The 24842-nt window shown below is 40.8% G+C and overlaps 1 protein-coding gene across 1 annotated transcript in view; it reads right to left on the bottom strand.

Annotated features, from left to right (window-relative positions):
* Positions 1 to 15850, bottom strand: part of PDE4C (phosphodiesterase 4C) — a 381540-nt gene extending 365690 nt beyond the window's left edge. The window contains exon 1 of the mRNA XM_073544880.1: positions 15095 to 15850. Within this exon, the coding sequence (XP_073400981.1) occupies positions 15095 to 15297 (203 nt within the window). The 5' untranslated portion in view covers positions 15298 to 15850. The remainder of the gene's footprint in view (positions 1 to 15094) is intronic.
* Positions 15851 to 24842: the final 8992 nt, after the last annotated feature.

Here is a 24842-nt window from a genome sequence, read left to right as displayed (position 1 = left end):
CTGCAGCAGGAGATCTCACTTTCAGAAGTTGTAAAATCATTGACACCAGATGGATGTTTTTGCTGTAGGTGAGTTTGTATGGAAGTTTTTTTGTAGCACTTTTACTGGTTCACATTATACATATTTTTGCCTGGAATCATGATATGGTGGTGATTTACTGACCTCACTCAGCATCAAGTTTTCATATACCATGGTGTAGAAGTGCTACAAATTTCTGGTGCACCAAATAGAGTACTAGAACCAAGCTTATTTAGTAGATACTATGACAGAACGATTTTTATTAAAAAAAACTCTTCAACATTGAAACTGGAACACCAAGAAGGAAAAGCCATGGAATTATGGAAATCACAACATGAATAGACATATTTATTATATCCAAATGGAAACAAAACTTTCAAAACATCTCGATCTATTCAATATCGAGTATGAGAGTCACACGCAAAAATACGGCACTTACCCTGCTTGGTATGCTACCAATAGGGTTATTAATAGTGATCACTGATGAGCAAGTATACTCGTTTTTCGGGTTTTCCCAAGCAAGCTCGGGTGTCCTCCGAGTATTTTGGCGTGCGCGGAGATTTAGTTCTCATCGTCTCATCTGTATGATTTGTGAATTGTAGACAGGCTAAACTCATGTGGGAATTCCCTAACAAACAGGCATCCCACACATGTATTCAAGCTGTCTAGCAGTCGCAAATCATGCAGCTGAGACGACGAAAACTACATCTCCGAGCATGCCAAAATACTTGGAGGACACCCGAGCATGCTCGGGGAGAGCCGAGCAACGAGTATACTCGCTCATCACTAGTTATTAATGGTTATATGAGGATTGCTTGACTACACCTAGACATGCAAATGATCACAATTTGTTGCTGTTAGCTCCCCTTGTATTTGTTTACCAATGATGTCCCTTTCTTCCAATAGCAATAATTTGCTTTTATTTTTTCCCATTGGTGTAGTCATATGATAGTTTATTTTTTATGGGACAAGATGTAGTTTTGAATGACTATATTACATTTACCATACAATATACAGAAAAACATGAAAAAAAATCCAAGTAGAATGAAATGGAGAAAAAAATGTTATCCTGCCATGGTTATGGGGTTTGAATTTTACGGGGTTCTTTGTATAGTAAAAATTACCTAGAAGTATGTCTCTCCAAGTCAATACAATACAACTATGGTTATTTCCGTCTTCCTTAAGGCAAAAATATATATGCATTATACCCTATTATACCCTATGAGGGGGCTGCATTATACCCTATGATGGGGCTGCATTATACCCTATGAGAGGGCTGCATTATAATCTATGGGGGCTGCATTTTACCCTATAAGGGGGCAACATTTTACCCTATGAGGGAGCGGCATTATACTCTAGGAAGGGCTGCATTATACTGTGGGGTGACTGCATTATACTCTATGAGGGGGCTGCATTATACTAAATGAGTGGGCTACATTATATTCTATGGGGGGATACATTATACGAAATGAGGGGGTTACATTATATTCTATTGGGGGCTGCATTATATTATATGGGAAGGCTGCATTAAATTTTATTGGGGGCTGCAATATACTCTGAGGGGGCTACATTACATTCTATTGGGAGCTACATTATACTCTATGGGATGGCTGCATTATACTCTATGGGATGGCTGCATTATGCTCTGAGAGGAGCTCCATTATACCATATGGGTGCTGCATCATACTCTATCAGACTATGGGCAGTGCATTATACTATATGTACTATATGGGACCTGCATTATACTATATCGAGGACTATGAGGAATGCTTTAAACTATATGAAGAACTATGGGAAGTGCATTGTACTACATGGAGGACAATGGAGGTGTCCCCATCATTGTTCCTCAGCTGGTGTAAAGAGACCAGGAAATAAACGTCGAAAGACTTTCAATATTGGTGATCACACTCATTTAGCGGCTTGAACTCAGCGCATGTAAATACAACCAAAATGCTTCTGTGTGATGTGCAATATGTCAGCATTTGGGGCCCATTTTAAACTTTTGCCCCAGGTCCTACTTTGCCTAAAAATGGCCCTGTGACCAATGACACCATCTGCATGGAATTTGCATGTCCTCCCAATGTAAGAACCAATGGGGACACCCACTGGAGACAGTGCCTGAAGAATATGTTGGTGACAAATATGCAAGTGTAGTAAATAAATAAATAGGAAAAGGGGAGAAGGCATCAGATGGTGGCTTATTTACCTGATAAAAAGTGATATCACATTTGTCATCCAACATCCCTATACTTAATTTTCCCGACACCTGCCGAACAGGTAGATTATAGAAAACCACAAACGCTTGAAATAGGCCAGACCCACAGAAATCAGCAGGTTCTCAAACATGTCTGGCCTACGTAAGGATAGTGCAGACCACACATAACACGGATCAGTGCCATTTTTAAGACGTTTGATGTGTATATACACAAATTCATGCAAGTGAGGGGTTTTATATGCTGGTTATCCACTTATGTACCAGCTTATCTCAAAGACAACAATACAAGACAGATGCAAGTGCAAACTGAAATAGATACATTGGAAAAGTACAATTATTTCATTTTCTGACAAAGATTTGATTCAAATGAAAAGCATTACAAAATTTCATAGTAATTTTATAGAACACTATTAACACTGCCAAATGTGATCATCAAAATGCCTTTTGTTAAGTACAAATACTTTGGTATATAATAAACTAGTTACTCTTTGGCATGGAAAAACATTTCCGTAAAGCAAAACATCTGATCCTTGGCATTGACTTGTATTTCATATTCCGTGTTTACTGAGCTATCAGCGATGCCTGATCAGTAATACCTAAGCAAACAGTGAGGTGAGTTATATATCTCAGCTGGAAGGCCTCTGTTAGGGAAACCCTTTGTTTACCTAAGAATCGCAACGTAAGCTGGAAACCTTTTCTACACAAGACATCAACAAACTACAGCACCGCAATTTGTCAACAGAGATATGAAGCCATTTGGCAGAACAACCCTGACAGGTGAGCTCGTTGTTCTTCTATGCTCATGTAACGTAGATGTTGGGAGTTGGCAGATAACATAAAGTTTACAGTTTAAATTTTCCTAATAAAGCAATAATAAGTTTGAAAATAAGACATTTTGTAATATATCAGACTAGATGGAGGCCCGATGCTATGGCATCAGGAGGGCGGTAATGTCACGATGGGAGCAGGCTTTGCAGCGTTAAGAATCTCTCTCCCCATGTGCGCAACTACCTATCCACTCTCACTTTCCCCATGTGCTGACTTCTCCCGTCTGTGCTCTCTACTTTGACCTGTCTACCCCATGTGCTATCTCTCTTGCCTGCTGTCTCTCTCCTTCCTGTGCTGTGTTTTTCCCTCATGTGCTGTCCCGTTTGAGCGGTCTCCCCCTGTGTTCTGTCTCTCTCACCCCTGTGCGCTTTCTCTCTCCCCCATCTGCTGTCTTCTGTGTGTGTGTGTGGTGCGTACAACATATACAGTGTGTGTGTGGTGCGTACAGTGTATACAGTGTGTGTGTGGTGCGATGCGATGGTGTACCGCGCAAGAGGCTGGTACCACCAGCAGTTTCCATATTGAGACACCCATCACTTGGGTGTCCCAATATGGCAGTCGGTCAACTTCCTCAGCTTGAAATTCTGGGATCCAGACACATCTGGACGGAACAGGATGTGAAGACATTACAAGGTAAGTATATATTAGATACATCTCCTTTTTCCTACTGGACTGATCATTTATTCTCAAAATTCTCAATTCACAGCCAAAACCTATATTTAGCGAATTTTCCCATTATCAATCTAGGAGATGACAGTTGTGTTTGTAAGATTCTATGGAGGAAGAGGAGGTACAGGCAGACACACATTCTGTTGCAAGTTCTCTTCAAATTACAGTTACATTTTAACCCCTTTCTGCCATGAGATGTACTATCAAGTCCATGTGCCCTGGGACTTAATTCCCAGGGACGGGATAGTACATCATAGCGATCAGCGGCGCCCACGTGGTGAGCGCCGCTGATCGTGGCCGGGTGTCAGCTGATTATCACAGCTGACACCCGGCACAATGTGTCAGGGCTGGTCACGGACCGCCCCCGACACGTTAACCCCTTGCACACCGCGATCAAACACGATCGCGGTGTACCGGGGTTAAAGGGAAGCATCGGCAGGGAGGGGGCTCCCTCCGTGCTTCCCTGAGCCCCCCACGGCAGCGCAATGTGCAGCGCTGCTGCGGGAGGCTCCTTCCCTGCAGGCCCCCGAATCCAAGATGGTGACAGGGACCTTCGGGGGCCTGCAGGGAGCCGGCTTCCTCATGCCTGCAAAGCGCAGGCAAGGAGGAAGCCTGCAGCACTGCCTGTGACAGATTGCTGATCTGTCACAGTGATCTGTGATGTGACAGATCAGCGATCTGTCACAGGACAGTGATGTCCCACTTGGGACAATGTAATAAAGTTAAAAAAAAAAAAGTGTTAAAATAATTTTAAAAAAATCGCCAAATAAATTAGAAAAAAAAAAAGAATATTCCCCCAATAAATTCATTTTTTGGAAATAAATATAAAAAACAATAAAAGTACACATATTTGCTATCGCCACGTCCGTAACGACCTGCCCTATAAAACTGTCTCATTAGTTAACCCCTTTAGTGAACCCCTTAAAAAATAAAAAAACAAGCAAAAAATAATGATTTATTATCATACCGCCGAACAAAAAGTGCAATAACGCGCGATCAAAAAGACGCATATAAATATCCATGGTACCGCTGAAAACGTCATCTTGTCCCGCAAAAAACGAGCTGCCATACAGCATCATCAGCGAAAAAATAAAAAAGTTATAGCTCACAGAATAAAGTGATGCAAAAATAATTATTTTTTATATAAAATAGTTTTCATTGCATAAAACCGACAAAACATAAAAAAAGACCTAAATGAGGTATCACTGTAACCGTACTCACCCGAAGAATAAAAGGGCTTTATCAATGTTATCGCACACGGAACGGTGTAAACGCACCCCCCCAAAAGAAATTCATGAAACGCTGGTTTTTTTTTATTCTGCGTCCCAAAAATCGGAATAAAAAGCGATCAAAAAATGTCACATGCCCGAAAATGGTACTAATAAAAACGTCAACTCGTCCCGCAAAAAATAAGACCTCACATGACTCGGTGAGTCCAAATATGGAAAAATTATAGCTCTCAATATGTGGTGATGCAAATACTATTTTTACAATAAAAAGCGTCTTTTAGCGTGTGACAGCTGCCAAATATAAAAACCGCCATAAATAGTAAATCAAACCCCCCGTTATCACCCCGTTAGTTAGGGAAAAATAATAAAATTAAAAGAAAATGTATTTATTTCCATTTTCCCATTAGGGTTAGGGCTAGGGTTAGGGCCAGGGCTAGGGTTAGGTCTAAGCTAGGGTTAGGGCTGAGATTAGGGTTAGGGGTATGTTGGGGTTAGGGTTGGAGTTAGAATTGGGGGTTTCCACTGTTTGGGCACATCAGGTGCTCTCCAAATGCAACATGGCGTCTGATCTCAATTCCAGCCAATTCTGAGTTGAAAAAGTCAAATGGTGGTCCTTCCTTTCCAAGCTTTGCCATGCACCCAAACAGTGTTTTACCCCCACATATGGGGTATCAGCCTACTCAGGACAAATTACAAAACAACTTTTGGGGTCCAATTTCTCCTGTTACCCTTAGGAAAATAAAAAATTGGGGGCAAAAATATCATTTTTGTGGAAATTTTTTTTTTTTTTTATTTTCATGCCCGGGCGTTATAAACTTCTGTGAAGCACTTGGGGGTTCAAAGTGCTCACCACACATCTAGATAAGTTCCGTGGGGGGTCTAGTTTCCAAAATGGGGTCACTTGTGGGGAGTTTCAATAGTTTAGGTACATCAGGGGCTCTCCAAACGCACATGACACCCGCAGACCATTCCATCAAAGTCTGCATTCCAAAACGTCATTTCTTCCCTTCCGAGACCCTTGGGAAAATAAAAAAATTGGGGACTAATTGATGATGTTTGTGGAAAAAATACGATTTTTTTATTTTCACGCCCGGGCGTTATAAACTTCTGTGAAGCACTGGAGGGATCAAAGTGCTCACCACACATCTAGATAAGTTCCTTGGGGGGTCTAGTTTCCAAAATGGTGTCATTTGTGGGGGATTTCCACTGTTTTGGTACATCAGGGGCTCTCCAAACGCGACATGATGTCCGATCTCAATTCCAGACAAAAACCTCAAATGGTGCTGCTTCCCTTCCGAGCTCTGCCATGCGCCCAAATAGTGGTCTACCCCCACATATGGGGTATCAGCATACTCAGGACAAATTGCACAATAACTTTTAGGGTCCTGTTACCCTTGGAAAATTAAGAATTGAGGGTGAAAAGATCATTTTTGTGGAAAAAATATGATTTTTTAATTGTACAGCTGTATGTTATAAACTTCTGTGAAGCCCTTGGGGGTTCAAAGTTCTCACCACACATCTAGATAAGTTCCTTTGGGGGGTCTAGATTCCAAAATGGTGTCATTTGTGAGGGGTTTCCACTGTTTTGGTACATCAGGAGTTTTCCAATCGCGACATGGTGTCCGATCTCAATTCCAGCCAAAAACGTCAAATGGCGCTGCTTCCCTTCCGAGCTCTGCCATGCGCCCAAATAGTGGTTTACCCCCACATGTCAGGTATCAGCGTACTCAGCACAAATTGCACAATAACTTTTAGGGTCCTGTTACCCTTGGGAAAATAAAAATTGGGGGTGAAAAGATCATTTTTGTGGAAAAAATATGATTTTTTAATTGTACTGCTGTACGTTATAAACTTCTGTGAAGCCCTTGTGGGTTCAAAGTTCTCACCACATATCTAGATAAGTTCCTTGGGGGGTCTAGTTTCCAAAATGGGGTCACTTGTGGGGGGTTTCCACTGTTTAGGTACATCAGGGGCTCTCCAAACGTGACATGGCGTCCGATCTGAATTCCAGCCAATTTTGCATTGAAAAAGTCAAACGGCGCTCCTTCCCTTCTGAGCTCAGCCATGCGCCCAAACAGTGGTTCCCCCCCACATATCAGGTATCAGCGTACTCAGGACAAATTGCACAATAAATTTTGCAGTCCAATTTCTCCTGTTACCCTTGGTAAAATAAAAAAAATTGAACCTGAATTATTTTTTTTGTGAAAAAAGTTAAATGTTCATTTTTTTTTTAAATATTCAAAAAATTCCTGTGACGCACCTAAAGGGTTAATAAACTTCTTGAATGTGGTTTTGATCACCTTAAGGGGTGCAGTTTTTAGAATGGTCTTACTTTTGGGTATTTTCTATCATATAGACCCCTCAAAGTGGCTTTAAATGTGATGTGGTCTGTAAAAATAAAATGATGTTGCAAAAATGAGAAATTGCTGGTCAATTTTTACCCTTATAACTTCCTAACAAAAAAATTTTGGTTCCAAAATTGTGCTGATGTAAAGTAAACATGTGGGAAATGTTACTTATCAAGTTTTTTGTGTGCCATATCTCTGTGATTTAAGGGCATAAAAATTCAAATTTGGAAAATTGCGAAATTTTCAAAATTTTCACCAAATTTCCATTTTTTTCACAAATAAACGCAAGTTATTTGAATTAACTTTTACCACTATCATGAAGTACAATATGTCACGAGAAAACAGTGTCAGAATCACCGGGATCCATGGAAGCGTTTCAGAGTTATTACTCATAAAGGGACAGTGGTCAGAATTGTAAAAATTGGCCCGGTCATGAACGTGCAAACCACCCTTGGGGTTTAAGGGGTTAATGTTAATGACCCTTGATAACATGCCATTACAAGGTTTATAATGGCAATCTACTGAGAAATTTGGGAAATGTGTTTTTTTTTAGTAAAATAACATGTTAGGTTATAGGTTGAACTCAATGGACTTAAGTCTACATTCAGCCTTAAAAACTAGGAAACTATAAATACAACACTTCTCTCTTTCCAAAAGAAGTTCCCTCTTCTCTCAGCAACAAATGCGTGACGATGTGTTGTCCCCTCTGGGAGATCCTATAACAACCACCTCAGCTGGAGTTGTGGAGGTGTCATGGTACAAAACCAGTTCTGCAGGCATTTTACCAAGACTTGAGAGGATGGTTTGCTGGGATTTATGCTTTCACGGAAACTGTTCAAGTTTACTGTAAATAGCTCAGTTCTATGGGACTTCTTGTATAATCATTTCTAACCCCATCCATGGTGGCGAACATCCCTAGTGTTAAGTGTGAGACTTTCCTCCTTATTTAGCTACTGCACCTTTATGCAATAAAACATTTTGCATATGGAGATTTTGGTGGAGACTTATGAAAACTAGTCTGAGGGAAATGTGGAGAAGTTACTCATGATAATTTAATAGCTTGCAGCTTTCTCAGTCTAAACTGCCTGAGAAGAGCAATCTGATTGGTTGCCATGTGGAGCTATTGCACTTCCTTTTTTGGTACATCTCCCACACATGTGCATACAGAGGTGGGAACCTTGCGATATGCCTTGGTTATACCAAGCCAGTCCACAGCTCTCATGCTGTCCATACAATAAGGAGAGGAGACAGCTTTAAGTATGTCACTACTAGGCTGTTTTGTCTTCCTAGGCAATAGCACTTTTTATTCGCAATTTTATCCGTCCCTTAAAAACACAGATATAATCTGGAATTCTGAGCCATGAGCCTCACTGCCATGTTACTTCTGTGGGACGCAGGTGGGACAATGGCATGGTCACAGAAGCCTAGCTCTGGTGAGGGATTGTGTGGACAGAGACTGGTTAGCATAGCTTACTTTGGAGTCTCTTTAGAGGGCACATTTAGTTTTGGAAGTATAGTTTATTTTCTTTTCTTTCATAGGACACCATAAGTGACACATATATTTTCAGGGGTACACTGTGTGGTGTTATTATGTATACATGGCACCATTATCGACATTCTGCTAGCTAGGGGAAATTTCAGTGGCAGATTTGTAGAAATAATACTTAGAAGGTGCACTATGGGCGACACTCATATTTTCGCTGGACAGTATCTGGTGCACTATTTAAAAGAGTATTATTTGTTGCATTAGGAGGTATTAACAGTTACGATGAGAATTTCAGGGTTAATTTGTGTGGCACAAATATTTTAAGGATGATTATGGGTAACTAACCCCTTTACCCCCAAGTGGTTTGCACGTTAATGACCGGGCCAATTTTTACAATTCTGACCACTGTCCTTTCATGAGGAAATAACTCTGAAACGCTTCCATGGATCCCGGTGATTCTGACATTGTTTTCTCGTGACATATTGTACTTCATGTTAGTGGTAAAATTTCATTCATATAACTTGCGTTTATTTGTGAAAAAAAAACGGAAATTTGGCGAAAATGTTTAACATTTCGCAATTTTCCAACTTTGATTTTTTGTGTCCTTAAATCACAGAGATATGGTACAGAAAAAAGTTAATAAATAACATTTCCCACATGTTTTCTTTACATCAGCACAATTTGGGAACCAAAATTTTTTTTTGTTAGGAAGTTATGAGGGTTAAAAGTTGACCAGCGATTTCTCATTTTAACAACACCATTTTTTTAGGGACCACATCACATTTGAAGTCTGAGAAGTCTATATGATAGAAAATACCCAAAAGTGACGCCATTCTAAAAGCTGCACCCCTCAAGGTGCTCAAAACCACATTCAAGAAGTTTATTAACCCTTCAGGTGCTTCACAGGAATTTTTTGAATGTTTAAAAAAAATGAACATTAAACATTTTTTCACAAAAAAATTAATTCAGGTCCAATTTTTTTTATTTTACCAAGGGGAACAGGAGAAATTGGACTGGAAAAGATATTGTGCAATTTGTCCTGAGTACGCTGATATCTGATATGTGGGGGGCAAACCACTGTTTCAGTGCGGAGCTCAGAAGGGAAGGAGCGCCGTTTTACTTTTTCAACGCAAAATTGGCTGGAATTCAGATCAGACACCATGTCACGTTTGGAGAGCCCCTGATGTGCCTATACAGTGGAAACCCCCCACAATTGATCCCATTTTGGAAACTAGACCCCCCCAAGGAACTTATCTAGATATGTGGTGAGAACTTTGAACCCCCAAGGGCTTCACAGAAGTTTATAGTATACAGCCGCACAATTAAAAAATCATATTTTTTTCCACAAAAATGATCTCCCCCCCCCATTTTTATTTTCCCAAGGGTAACAGGACCCCAAAAGTTATTGTGCAATTTGTCCTGAGTATGCTGATACCCCATATGTGGGTGTAAACGACTATTTGGGTGCATGGCAGAGCTCAGAAGGGAAGCAGCGCCATTTGACTATTTTGGCTGGAATTGCGATCAGACACCATGTCGCGTTTGGAAAGCCCCTGATGTGCCAAAACAGTGGAAACCCCCTACAAATGACCCTGTTTTGGAAACTAGACTCCCTAAGGAACTTATCTAGATGTGTGGTGAGCACTTTGAACCCCCAAGTGCTTCACAGAAGTTTATAATGCCCGGGCGTGAAAGTAAAAAAAATCATATTTTTTCCTCAAACATGATCTTTTAGTCCCCAATTTTTTTATTTTACCAAGGGTAACAGGAGAAATTGGACCCCAAAAGTTGTTGTCCAATTTGTCCTGAGTACGCTGATATCCCACATGTGGGAGAAAATTACTGTATGGGCACACGTCGGGGCTCGGAAGGGAAGTAGTGACGTTTTAGAATGCAGACTAAGATGGAATGGTCTGCGGGTGTCATGTTGCCTTTGGAGAGCCCCTGATGGTATAAACTGTGGAAACCCCCACAAGTGACCCCATTTTGGAAACTAGACACCCCAAGGAACTTATCTAGATGTGTGGTGAGCACTTTGAACCCCCAAGTGCTTCACAGAAGATTATAACGCCCTGGCGTGAAAATAAAAAAAATCATATTTTTTCCACAAGCATCATCTTTTAGTCCCCAATTTTTTTATTCTACCAAGGGTAACAGGAGAAATTGGACCACAAAATTTCTTGTGCAATTTGTCCTGAGTAGGCTGATACCCCATATGTAGGGGTAAAACACTGTTTGGGCGCATGGCAGAGCTTGGAAGGGAAGGAGCACCATTTGACATTTTGAACGCAGAATTGGCTGGAATTGAGATCAGACGCCATGTTGCATTTGGAGAGCACCTGATGTGCCCAAACAGTGGAAACCCACAATTCTAACTTCAACCCTAATCTCAGCCCTAACCCTAGCCCTAAGGATGTGTGCACAAGTTGCGGATTCTGCTGCGGAACTGCAGCAGTTTCTGCTGCGTAGTACAGTATCTTTATATTCCATGGCAAATGAAAAACACAGTGCACATGCTGTAGATTTTTCCACGTGGATTTGCTGCGGTTTTAAAACCGCAGCATGTCACTTCTTTGTGCGGAATCGGCAGCGGTTTGACACCTGATCCATTACCAGGTGTCAAAACGCAGGGGAAAACCGCAGGCTAATCCGAACTAAATCAGCAGATAAAACGCAGGTCATTTGACCTGCGGATTTACCTTCGGATTTAGCCAAATCTGCGTGGAAAAATCCGCAGCAGAATACGCATCGTGTGCACACAGCCTTACCCTAGCCCTAACCCTAGCTCTAATTCTAGCCCTAACCCTAATGGGAAAATGGAAATAAATACATTTTTTTTATTTTATTATTTTTCCCTAACTAAGGGGGTGATAACGGGGGGGTTTGATTTACTGTTTATGGCGGTTTTTATGTTTGGCAGCTGTCGCACGCTAAACGCGCTTTTTATTGTAAAAATAGTTTTTGCATCACCACATTTTGAGAGCTATAGTTTTTCCGTATTTTGAGCTGCAGAGTCATGTTAGGTCTTATTTTTTGCGGGATGAGTTGACGTTTTTATTGGTACCATTTTCGGGCACGTGACATTTTTTGATCGCTTTTTATTCTGATTTTTGGGATGCAGAATGAACAAAAACCAGCATTTCAAGAATTTCTTTTGGGGGGTGCGTTTACACCGTTCCGCGTGTGGTAAAATTGATAAAGCCGTTTTATTTCTTGGGTCAGTACGATTACAGCGATACCTCATTTATGTATTTTTTTATGTTTTGGCGCTTTTATGCAATGAAAACAATTTTATATAAAAAATAATTATTTTTGCATCGCTTTATTCTGCGAGCTATAACTTTTTTATTTTTTTGCTGATGATGCCGTGTGGTGGCTCATTTTTTGTGGGACAAGATCACGTTTTCAGCAGTACCATGTTTATTTATATCTGTCTTTTTGATCGCGCGTTATTGCACTTTTTGTTTGGCGGTTTGATGATAAACCATTGTTTTTTGCTTTGTTTTTTATTTTTTAAAGGGTTCGCTAAAGGCTTAACTAGTGGGACAGTTTTATAGGTCATGTCACATTACACAGCGCTGTTTCAGATCTGCGATCTGACAGGTGCTGCAGCCGGCTTCCTCATGCCTGCTCTCTGCAGGCACCAAGGAAGCTGCCTCCCTGCAGGACCCCGAAGGCCCCCACAGCCTTATTGGATCCGGGGACCTGTAGGGAAGGAGGCCCGCCGGGCAGCGCAGCACATCGAGCTGCGCTAGGGGTCTCAGGAAATCACGGAGGGAGCCCCCTCCCTGCCGATGCTTCTCTAAACCTCCGGTACACTGCGATCATGTTTGATCGCAGTGTGCCAGGGGTTAACGTGCCAGGTGCAGCCCCAATCAAGTTCCAAAGAAATTCAAACTGTCCTGCCGGCTCAGGGTGCATCAGTGTCAGCGGAAACTATTTGTCAACATTTGAATGAAAAGAAACAATATGGCAGGAGTCCCAGGAGAACCCCACTGCTGACACAGACATAAAAAAGATAGACTGCAGTTTTTCAAAATATATGTAAGCAAAAATCCTTCCTGGAAAGCATCTTGTGGACAGATGAGACCAAGACAGATCTTTTTGGTAAAGCACATCATTCTGCTGTTTACCAAAAATGGAATGAGACCTACAAAGAAAAGAACACAGTACCTACAGTCAAATATAGTGGAGGTTCAAGCATGTTTTGAGGTAGTTCTGCTGTCTCTGGCACTGGGTACCTTGACTGTGTAAAAGCATCATGAAATCTGAAGATTACCAAAGGATTTTGAGTCACAATGTAGTGTCCAATGTCAGAAAGCTGGGTTTTCATCCTAGGTCATGGGTCTTCAAGCAGGACAATGACCCCAAACATACTTAAAAAAATGGATGGAAATAAAGCATTGGGGAGTTCTGAAGTGGCCAGAAATGAGTACGGATCTAATTTCCATTGAACACCTGTGGAAAGATCTTAATATTGCTGTTGAGAGAAAGCACCCTCCAAATATGAGCGACCTGGAGCAGTTTACATTAGAAGTGTGGACGAAAATTCCAGTTGAGCAGTGTAAGAAGTTTGTTGATGGTTATAGGAAGTGATTGATTGCAGTTATTTATTCCAAAGGATGTGCAACCAAATATTAAGCTGAAGGTGCCAACAATTTTGTGAACCCCGTTTTCTGGGTGTAGTGTGTAATTATGCCCAATTTGTCTTTTTTCGTGCTGTTCCAACACACATATGGGAAACAAACATGTGTATAACAAAACGTGCAGTTCCAATAATTTTCTGGGAGAAATATTTCAATTTCTGGAACAATTTCAAGGGTGCTAACACTTTCGGCCATGACTGTAAATTGTATCAGTAATGGAATCATTTCAATGGTCTACAGTGTAATTATAGATGGTAACTTGTCCTTGTCAGGTGGTAGCTTCCTCATGAAACAACAATTAACAATGTTCAGGTCATACTGAAAGCTGCAGTTTATAATCCCATAGAGAAATTACATAAATTGTGGTTGGATAATCATTAAGAGAATTTACCTAAACTAAACTAATACAAATAGCCAATGCATATATTTACAGAAGATAACGGGTTTCATTCACATCAGTGGGACAGCTTGGCAATAACCTGCAGAGTTACTGTTAGGCCAGGGTCACACGACCTTATAAAAAAATAGTTTGTATCATCCAGAAAAAGCGGACGTTTTTCTCACTTGTCATCCGTATGCAATCCATTTTTTTTACAGTAGATATTAATAATTTAGAAGAAAATTTAGATTTTTCTGTTACAGAATTGCAATTTATCTAATACAGAGCCATTTTATTAATATGGCTCTGTATGACATTTGATTTTTTTGATGCCCCTGTAACCTTGAATGGGGGAGTGTCATCGGATGCACAGAAAAAAAACTAGTGTATGCTGCGATTTTTGATCCAGTCAGTGAAGAAAAAAAACTCTCATCTTCACTTCCCCATTGAATAACATTGGTCCGTGTGCTGACTATGTGTAGCACATTTTTTTACGGACAGCACTCAGACCGAAAATACAGTCTTGTGAACGAGCCCTTAAGTAGACAATGTACAGGTGCAAACATTAAAGAGGCTTCAGTGCTTGCACCCTTGCTTTTACCCCTCAACACAGGTGGCAAGTAGGGGCCCCGAGAGTCGGACCCTTATGATCTGACATTGATGGCTTACCCTAAGAATAAGCCATTAATACTGTGATCACAGAAAACCCTCCTAGGTTATATTTAGTGCATGGACAAGCCTAGTTTCCACAAGATATTCCCAGCACGAACAAGTTTTGCTATATTAAGTAACACCTAATATTGCTGTACTAAACCATGTATGAGTTTACTACTCCAGAGTAAATGACGGAAATAAGTTGTAAACAGGAATAAAAAATTACCGTAGGTGTAAAATAAGAAATAACGACCATGCATTTCACAAAACTATAATACATAACCTAGGTGTCTACTGTAACCCTTCATTACACCATCCCCAACTTTGATGATGAAGCTACCAACACAGGGACTGGGAACATGAGCATCAGTTTCTATGATAATATAGGGTCAAACAGAGAACAATATCAGATGTAATGTTCTCCGCAGTTTTAGCCGATTCGGCCAGTAACTGTCCCTGTTCTTATCATTTCTCAATCAAACACACTATGTTCCTAAAAACAGCCAACCCTTCTCAGTGATATTGCCCTGTAATCACATGGGAAGTGTAAGGTCAGTCATAGGACAAATACCCTTTGTAACAGTAAAAAGCTTGCTTAAGTCAATATGGACAGTGAATTTACCAGGGTGCATGCGCAACTGTAAATCTTCTCTGCATTCGATTATTCCGGCTCATGAGAAGTTTGCGGAGAAGAAGCGGTGAATTACGCGGCGAGTTACGTGGAGAGCTGAGAGGCGAACTCCGGGGAGAACTCCTGGGGGACCCATGCGGAGATATGTGAATGGCACTTCTTTGGGGAGAACCACTTCTTGGTGGCACCTGCATGTTTGAGTTCTTAAACAGGTGAGATATAAGAGGTGTTGGCTTTGAAGTCCAGTAGTTGAGTTTTGGGCTATTTTGAGGTGATTGATCGATCAAAGATCACAGTGGGATATTTTCGAGCTTGCAGCCTGTTCTGTAGACTCCGTATGCATACATCAGTGGTTATATCCTAAGCCAGTTTCAACGCAAGATTAAACAAGCAATAATTAAAGATTGTGTACATATCTCAAGAAGAGTGTGTTCTTTTTGTAGATCCGCGCTGGCACCAGAGAACAATCTCAAGCTTCTTTGCTTCTACCAACGTCAGAATTTGTAGTTCCTGGATGCAAACTTCAACAGTTGGATTTTGCTTATCAGAGGAAGCAGAGAAAAACTTCTAGGGGTAGCAACTGGTCTTGAAATCAAGAAGTCAAACGTTTTTCAGCTTCTTTAAGTTTTGAGACACATCTAGAGTGTCAGCTCTTCAGTGGAAAAGTCAAAGTACATGTTGTCCAGACTCACTACACTCTTCCACTCCAGCTCACAGACAGCTATAAGTATAGAGAACGGATCCTGTTGCAGTCTGTTTATCCACGCTGTCTCCAGCAGTCTCAGCCAACTCTACGTCAGTCACCCAGCTCTCTTCCTTCCTCATACACCCTGGCTGAGACTGGCAGGGCTTAGGGAAGACTACATAGGTTATCAGGCTTTGTAGGAAGCTGGAAAGATATAGAAGTTTGTATCTGTCTAACATCATAAAGTGCTGCAGGATGTATAGAATTAAGGATGTATTTATTGGACTTTGTGTATTTCTATGAACATATATTTGTGCTTCATTTTAGATTATTTCTCTCTCAACGTATAGAAGGAACTCGCACTCAGGTTAAAAAGTAAACACTTATGAAACGCCCTGGTGTAAGTAGTGGAGAGACGAGGACCCCTCCCTATTTCATCATAATTTGGCAGGTAACTTACAGCAATCAATATTCAAAGTGAATTCATTCCAAGTATTAATAGAAGAATAAATCAGAAAGGAAATATGGTAGTTATTAAAAGAAAATCTCCTTACATACAATACTTACAGAATAATACCAGAAAAATACTAGTTGACTGATGAATGCGACTTCATAATTACAATTATTAAAATTTAAAGTGATCACTTATATGAAACCCCCTACTTTACGTCTAAGGCCGGGGTCACACTAGCGATTAAAACGGTCGAATGCAATGCGATAAAAAATCGCATTGCATTCGAACCCATGTTATTCTATGGGGCAGCTCACATCATGCGATTTTTTATCGCATCCGATCCTCGTACCGAGACAATCGCAGCATGCTGCGATTATCACCGATTTTCGGATCGGATTCCCCAATGCAAGTCTATGGATGCGATAAAAAAACGCATGGAAAACGCACCAAACGTGTGACTTGCGATTAAATCGCACAACTTCTCCAGGTCTACAGGAAAGAGCATCAGGCATTGGCATTGGATGTCAATTTGATGCTTAGATGCGATTAAAATTGGTTCCTTGCCGGAAAATGGGATGACAGACGGATATCTGGCCAAGAATTCTTTGTGCGATTTCGTACCGTTAAAATGGGACCGATTTTTTAATGGTTGTGTGTGACTCCAGCCTAATAGTAAAAAAAAAGGGGCCCTCTGCACTTGCTTAAAGGGGTTTTCCTACAAACAAAGTTCATTTTAATCAATAGATCTTGGAAAAATAGTAAGATCAACAATTGGATGTGATTAAAAAAAAAATGTTCCTGTGCTGACATAATCTTATAAATGTGCCCCCGCTGTGTAATGGCTGTGTCTGACCGTGTAGAAACATGGTCTGATCATACCACAGCTCCTGGGCAGGGGAAGAAGCAAAAGAGTATAGAGACAGGACAGCATGGGATCGCAGATAATTCTTTGTGTGAGATAAAACATTTCTATGCCTGTTTTTAAACAATGCTTTACCTCAAAGAAAGAATCATCTGAGATCCCATACTGTCCTGTCTGTATACTCTTTTGAGTCCTTCCTTGCCCAGGAGATGTGATATGATCAGACCATGTTACTGTACCTGTTTGTGAGACATACTGATAGGGAATACAGATTGTGAGCCCCGGTGGGGACAATGATGAAGATGTGGAATTAAACAGAATCCTTCAGCAGGTTTTTGTAATGTAATCTGAGCACATCAGCACATAGGAGCATAGATCCTGATTCCAGCAATGTGTCACTAATTGGTCTGCATGCTGTAATTTTGATATAAGTTTTATCTGCTGCAGCACTAGCAGTGCTCAAGAATGCTTAGCCTTGTATAACCTCACCCACATCACTGATTGGCTGCTTATATCAATGTACAGTGTACATAGAAAGCTGCCAATGAGTGTTGGGGGTGGGGTTATAGAAAGAAGTTGACTAGGAGGTACGAGACACCTAGTCCTCTAGTGGTAATCTCCAGCTGATAGAACACTGATTTTATTGAAAAAGCAACACACGGCCTAGTGACACATTACAGATTAGGGTCTCAGCCTTTACATCATGCAACTCAGATTATATAGAAAAAACCTGAAAAAAATTATGTAAAATAAGTATATAAAATCAAAAACCTACACAGACATAGGAGCATTTCCCATTTATTTCAAGTGAAAAACATTTTTTGAAGGAAGCAATTATTAGAAATCTTTTTTATGGTCATTTTTTTGTGTGGCTGTACTGCTGTTATTTTCGCCAAATTTATTAAAGTATCGTACAATATTTCATGAATTCGACGCATCTTTATATATCACACTTCAGTCTAAAAATCATACTGATATCTTTATAGTGTCCCTTTACAGAAGAGCATTTGCATCTGTGTAGCACATGCAATTGGATGATTTCAGATTCTAGTCTCCCATGGGGACTATTGAAGTAAGTAAAAAGTAAAAAAAAATATATATATTTTGAAAAATATAAAAAAATATATAAAAGTTCAAATCACCCCCATTCGCCCCATTCAAAATAAAACAATTAAAAAAACAAAAGCACATATTTGGTATCACAGCATTCAGAAATCGCCTGATCTATCAATTAAAAAAAGGATTAACCTGATCGCTAAAAGGTGTAACGAGAAAAAAAGTCAAAACTCCCAAATTACGTTTTTTTTGGTTTAGGCAACATTGAAATAAAATGCAATGACAGGCGATCAATAGATTGTATCTACACCAAAATGGTATCAGTAAAAACATCAGATCAGCACGCAAAAAATAAGCCCTCACCCAGCCCCAGATCCCCAAAAATGTCATATGAATGGAATATGGCGACAATTTTTTTTTTTTTTTTTACAAATTTGGAATTTTTTATCACCACTTAAATAAAAAAGAACCTAGACATGGTTAACCAGTGTTCAAGAGTCGTGTTGCTCGAAACACGTATGGTCTTATTAAACTTCACCCCCTGTCATTGCTGTGCCATCTGAGATGTCTGTTTTGTCATTTTGAATTTTTTAACCCCTTCACCCCAAGGGTGGTTTGCACGTTCATGACCGGGCCAATTTTTACAATTCTGACCACTGTCCCTTTATGAGGTAATAACTCTGAAACGCTTCCATGGATCCCGGTGATTCTGACATTGTTTTCTCGTGACATATTGTACTTCATGATAGTGGTAAAATTTCATTCATATAACTTACGTTTATTTGTGAAAAAAATGGAAATTTTACGAAAATTTAGAAAATTTCGCAATTTTCCAACTTTGAATTTTTATGCCCTTAAATCACAGAGATACGGCACACAAAAATCTTAATAAGTAACATTTCCCACATGATTACTTTACATCAGCACAATTTTGGAACCAAAATTTTTTTTTGTTAGGAAGTTATAAGGGTTAAAAGTTGACCAGCGATTTCTAATTTTTACAACACCATTTTATTTTTACAGACCACATCACATTTGAAGCCACTTTGAGGGGTCTATATGATAGAAAATACCCAAAAGTGACACCATTCTAAAAACTGCACCCCTCAAGGTGCTCAAAACCACATTCAAGAAGTTTATTAACCCTTCAGGTGCTTCACAGGAATTTTTTGAATATTTAAAAAAAAAAAAATGAACATTTAACTTTTTTTCACAAAAAAATAATTCAGGTTAAATTTTTTTTATTTTACCAAGGGTAAAAGGAGAAATTTGACTGTAAATGTTATTGTGCAATTTGTCCTGAGTACGCTGATACCTGATATGTGGGGGGGAACCACTGTTTTGGCGCATGGCAACGCTCAGAAGGGAAGAAGCGCCGTTTGACTTTTTCAATGCAAAATTGGCTGGAATTCTGATCGGACACTATGTCACGTTTGGAGAGCCCCTGATGTACCTAAACAGTGGAAACCCCCCACAAGTGACCCCATTTTGGAAACTAGACCCCCCAAGGAACTTATCTAGATATGTGGTGAGAACTTTGAACACACAAGGGCTTCACAGAAGTTTATAACGTACAGCGGTACAATTAAAAAATCATATTTTTTCCACAAAAATGATCTTTTCACCCCCAATTTTTATTTTCCCAAGGGTAACAGGACCCTAAAAGTTATTGTGCAATTTGTCCTGAGTACGCTGATACCCCATATGTGGGGGTAAACCACTATTTGGGCGCATGGCAGAGCTCAGAAGGGAAGCAGCGCCATTTGACTTTTTTGGCAGGAATTGAGATCGGACACCATGTCGCGTTTGGAAAGCCCCTGATGTACCAAAACAGTGGAAACCCCCCACAAATGACACCATTTTGGAAACTAGACTCCCTAAGGAACTTATCTAGGTGTGTGGTGAGCACTTTGAACTCCCCCAGTGCTTCACAGAAGTTTATAACGCTCGGGCGTGAAAATAAAAAAATCGTATTTTTTCCACAAACATGATCATTTTGTCCCCATTTTTTTATTTTCCCAAGGGTACCAGGAGAAAATGGACCCAAAAAGTTGTTTTCCAATTTGTCCTGAGTACACTGATACCCCATATGTGGGGGAAAACTACTGTATGGGCACACATCGGGGCTCGGAAGGGAAGTAGTGACGTTTTGGAATGCAGACTTTGATGGAATGGTCTGCGGGTGTCATGTTGCCTTTGGAGAGCCCCTGATGTACCTAAACAGTGGACACCCCCCACAAATGACACCATTTTGGAAACTTAGACCCCCTAAGGAACTTATCTAGATGTGTGGTGAGCACTTTGAACCCCCAAGGGCTTCACAGAAGTTTATAACGTCCAGGCGTGAAAATAAAAAAATTATATTTTTTTCCCACAAAAATGATATTTTTGCCCCCAATTTTTTGTTTTCCTAAGGGCAACAGGAGAAATAGGACCCCAAAAGTTGTTTTGCAATTTGTCCTGAGTAGGCTGATACCCCATATGTGGGGGTAAAACACAGTTTGGGCGCATGGCAGAGCTTGGAAGGGAAGGAGCACCATTTGACTTTTTCAATGCAGAATTGGCTGGAATTGAGATCAGACGCCATGTTGCGTTTGGAGAGCACCTGATGTGCCCAAACAGCGGAAACCCCCCAATTCTAACTCCAACCCTAACCCCAACATACCCCTAACCCTAATCTCAGCCCTAACCCTAACCCTAGCCCTATCCCTAGCTCTAACCCTAGCCCTAGCCCTAACGGGAAAATGGAAATAAATACATTTTTTAAATTTTATTATTTTTCCCTAGCTAAGGGGGTGATAACGGGGGGTTTGATTTACTATTTATGGCGGTTTTTATTTTTGGCAGCTGTCACACGCTAAAAGACGCTTTTTATTGTAAAAATAGTTTTTGCATCACCACATATTGAGAGCTATAATTTTTCCGCATTTTGACCCACTGAGTCATGTGAGGTCATATTTTTTGCGGGACGAGTTGACGTTTTTATTGGTATCATGTTCGGCACGTGACATTTTTTGATCGCTTTTTATTCTTGGGACGCAGAATGAACAAAAACCAGCGCTTCATGAATTTCTTTTGGGGGGTGCGTTTACACCGTTCCGCGTGCGGTAAAATTGATAAAGCGGTTTTATTCTTCGAGTCAGTACGGTTACAGCGATACCTCATTTATGTCATTTGTTTGTGTTTTGGCGCTTTTATGCAATAAAAACAATTATATATAAAAAATAATTATTTTTGCATTACTTTATTCTGCAAGCTATAACTTTTTTATTTTTTCTCTGATGATGCTGTGTGGCAGCTCGTTTTTTGCGGGGCAAGATGACATTTTCAGCGGTACCATGGATATTTATATGCGTCTTTTTGATCGCGCGTTATTGCACTTTTTGTTCGGCAGTATGATAATAAATCATTATTTTTTGCTTCGTTTTTTATTTTTATTTTTTAAGGGGTTTGCTGAAGGGGTTAACTAATGGGACAGTTTTATAGGGCAGGTCGTTACGGACGCGGCGATACCAAATATGTGTACTTTTATTGTTTTGTTTTTTTTTATTTCCAAAAAATTAATTTATAGGGAATATTTTTTTTTAAAATTTATTTAGCGATTTTAAAAAAAATTATTTTTACACTTTTTTTTTAACTTTATTAGGTTGTACCAAGGGGGACATCACTGTCCTGTGAAAGATCGCTGATCTGTCACATCACAGATCACTGTGACAGAGCTGCAATCTGTCACAGGCAGTGTGCAGGTTTCCTCCTTGCCTGCGCTTTGCAGGCACTGAGGAAGCCAGCTCCCTGCAGGCCCCCGAAGGTCCCCGCCGCCTTCTTGGATCTGGGGACCTGCAGGGAAAGAGCCCCCCACAGCAGCGCTGCACATTGCGCTGCTGTGGGGGGCTCAGGGAAGCACGGAGGGAGCCCCCTCCCTGCCGATGCTTCCCTTTAATCCCCGGTACACCACGATCATGTTTGATCGCGGTGTGCCAGGGGTTAATGTGTCGGGGGCGGTCCGTGACCGCCCCTGACACATAGTGCCGGGTGTCAGCTGTGATAATCAGCTGACACCCGGCCGCGATCAGCGGCGCTCACCACGTGGGCGCCGTTGATCGCGCTAGACGTACTATCCCGTCCATGAGCATAGGGGCCCGGGTCCCATGGACAGGATAGTACGTCTGATGTCAGAAAGGGGTTAAGGATCATCCAATAAAAATTTTCTAATTTTTAAATAAGCCCAGTCAGTGAGCTGGTTTCACTTCTATTTTTCCTATCACTGTAATTGCACCAACCTGAAGAATAAAGTCACCTAATCACTTATACCACACAAGGAATGGTGTAAAAAATAAATAAAACCAATGCTGTTGATTTTTTGATTCTGCCTCCTGAAGATCTCAGTAAGGCTCGGTGCACATTTATCCTGCGGTCTGCGCTGAGCGCTTACACTGGGGTTTCTGTGTAAGTCTCTGAAATATGTGATTCAGATGAAACTTCTGGCGGAAGATTCCCTATAATGAGGCAGATGGAGGCACTGTAGACGGCATAGGATCTGTCATCCGGCGGTGTCCGTCTTTTTAGGATTGCATAAAAGTGCCATTGGCCACAGTTTTGAAAAGGACACTGCTGAACAGAGGCCAGACGGAGTCCAGAGTAACTCTGCTGCCTCATTACAGTGAATGGATCTATCTGGGGTTTCATCTGTCATGTCACTCGGAGATTTAGATGGAAAACCCGATGTAAGTGGTCAGCGTAGAGCACGGATAGATGTGATCATAAGGCTAAGTGCACATGTAGCAGAAAATTTCTGCTGAAAAACCTGACTCCATTCCCAGAAACCGCGCGCTTTTTTCTGCGCATTTTCCCGTGCGTTTTCTGAGCGTTTTTTGTGCAGAAAACGAGCGTTTATGCGTTTTTTCGCGCGTTTTCAAAACGCATAGAAATAGCCACAAAACGCGGAAAAATCCGCGAAATTAATGAGCATGCTGCGTTTTTTACCGCAAGGCGTTTTTTTCGCGGTGAAAAACACATCAGTAAGCACAAAAAGTGAAAAATGCATAGAAATTAATGGGAAGCTTATTTTTAGCGGTTTTATTGGAAAAACTGCTAAAAATACCGCTAAAAAAACGCTGTGTGTGAACACAGCCTTAATGTTATGTAAACTGTTCCAAACAAAAGCTTCAACACAATCCACAAAAAAAGCAAGCTATTACTCAGGTCCATCATCTGTTAATAGAAATATAGGGGCTTCTACGTTACTGGTAGCACAAAGGCTCTGGAAACGCAAAATGGCTCCTTGCCCCCAAAAGAAATTCTGCAAATTCTCCACTCCCAAATCCAAATGCCCTCCCTCCCTTCTGAGCCCCAGTGTCACTAAACAACATTTAGTGCCCACATGTTTGGCATTTCTGTAGTGATGAAAGCCTGCCTAATTTACAGGTGTGTGTCTCCAGAAGCATGAGCTAGGCATAACGTACTGGTGATTACAGCGTACTGGTCACTACAACGGTAGTTTGCAATTTTCACTCAGCAACATCCAATGCTGCTTGTTTCTGGAAAACACCCATGGAATCATCACTACACTACTGTAGATAAAGTCCCAAAGGGGTATAATTTTCAAAATGGGGTCACTTAAGGGGGGATTCTGCTTTTCTAGCACTTAGGGGCTCTGTATATGGAGTCCGCAAACTATTCTAGAAAAAGCTGTGCTCCAGGACGCAAATAGCGCTTTGTCCCTCCGGAGTCTCTCTGTATAGCTAAGCAGTACTGTACAGCCACATATGGGGTATTTCTACATTCAGGAGAAATTGTAAGTCAAATTTTGGCGCCATCTTTACCGTTTTCCCAGTAAGAAAATGTAACATTTGGGGCTAACACAGTTTTGGTGGTAAAAAAGTAAATTATTTTTTCTTCACTACCCAATGGTATAAAATTCTGTGACACACCTGTGGTGTCAATATAATCACTGCACCCCTAGACGAATTCATTCAGAGGCTTAGTTTGTAAAATGGGGTCACTTATGAGAGGTTTTGCTGTCTGGCACATCAGGGGCTCTGCCAATGTGAGATGGAATCCTCAAACCAGTCCAGCAAAATCTGCATATGCATCATCTGCATAATCTGTAATATGGCGTTCCTTCCCTTCTGAACTTTGCACTGTGCCTCAAAAGTAGTTTTCGACCACATATGGGGTATCGGTGAACTCAAGAGAAATTACAAAAAAAATTTTGGGGTCCATTTTCTCCTGTTACCATTGTGAAAATACAAAATTTGGAGCTAAAAAAGATTTTTGCATGAAAAATATGATTTTGTATTTTCACGGCTTAATGTTATAAACTAATGTGAAGCACCTGTGGGTTCAAAGTGCTCAATACACATCTAGATAAATTTCAAAAGGGACCTAGTTTCCTAAATGGGGTCACTTGTGGGGGGTTTCATTGTTTAGGCACATCAGAGGCTCTCCAAACATGACATGGCATCTGCTAATTACCGTATTTTTCGGACTATAAGACACCCCAAATTTTCAGAAGGAAAACAGTGAAAAAAAATTAATGTGTCAAATGGGGTCCATCTTACAATTCAAATTCAGCTTACCTGGGGGGTTCAGCAGTGCTCATGGAGCAGGGTCACAGGAGTGGTTCGAGGGTCTGGCGATATGACTCCCATCCCAGGATGGGGCGGCAACAGGTGCAGTGGCC

This window comes from Dendrobates tinctorius, unplaced genomic scaffold (assembly GCF_039654945.1).
Source record: "Dendrobates tinctorius isolate UK_male_01 unplaced genomic scaffold, ASM3965494v1 ptg000011l, whole genome shotgun sequence".
NCBI classification, from domain to species: domain Eukaryota; kingdom Metazoa; phylum Chordata; class Amphibia; order Anura; family Dendrobatidae; genus Dendrobates; species Dendrobates tinctorius.
The sequence above is the reverse complement of the archived record's forward strand: the minus strand, read 5'-3'. Positions and strand labels throughout refer to the sequence as shown.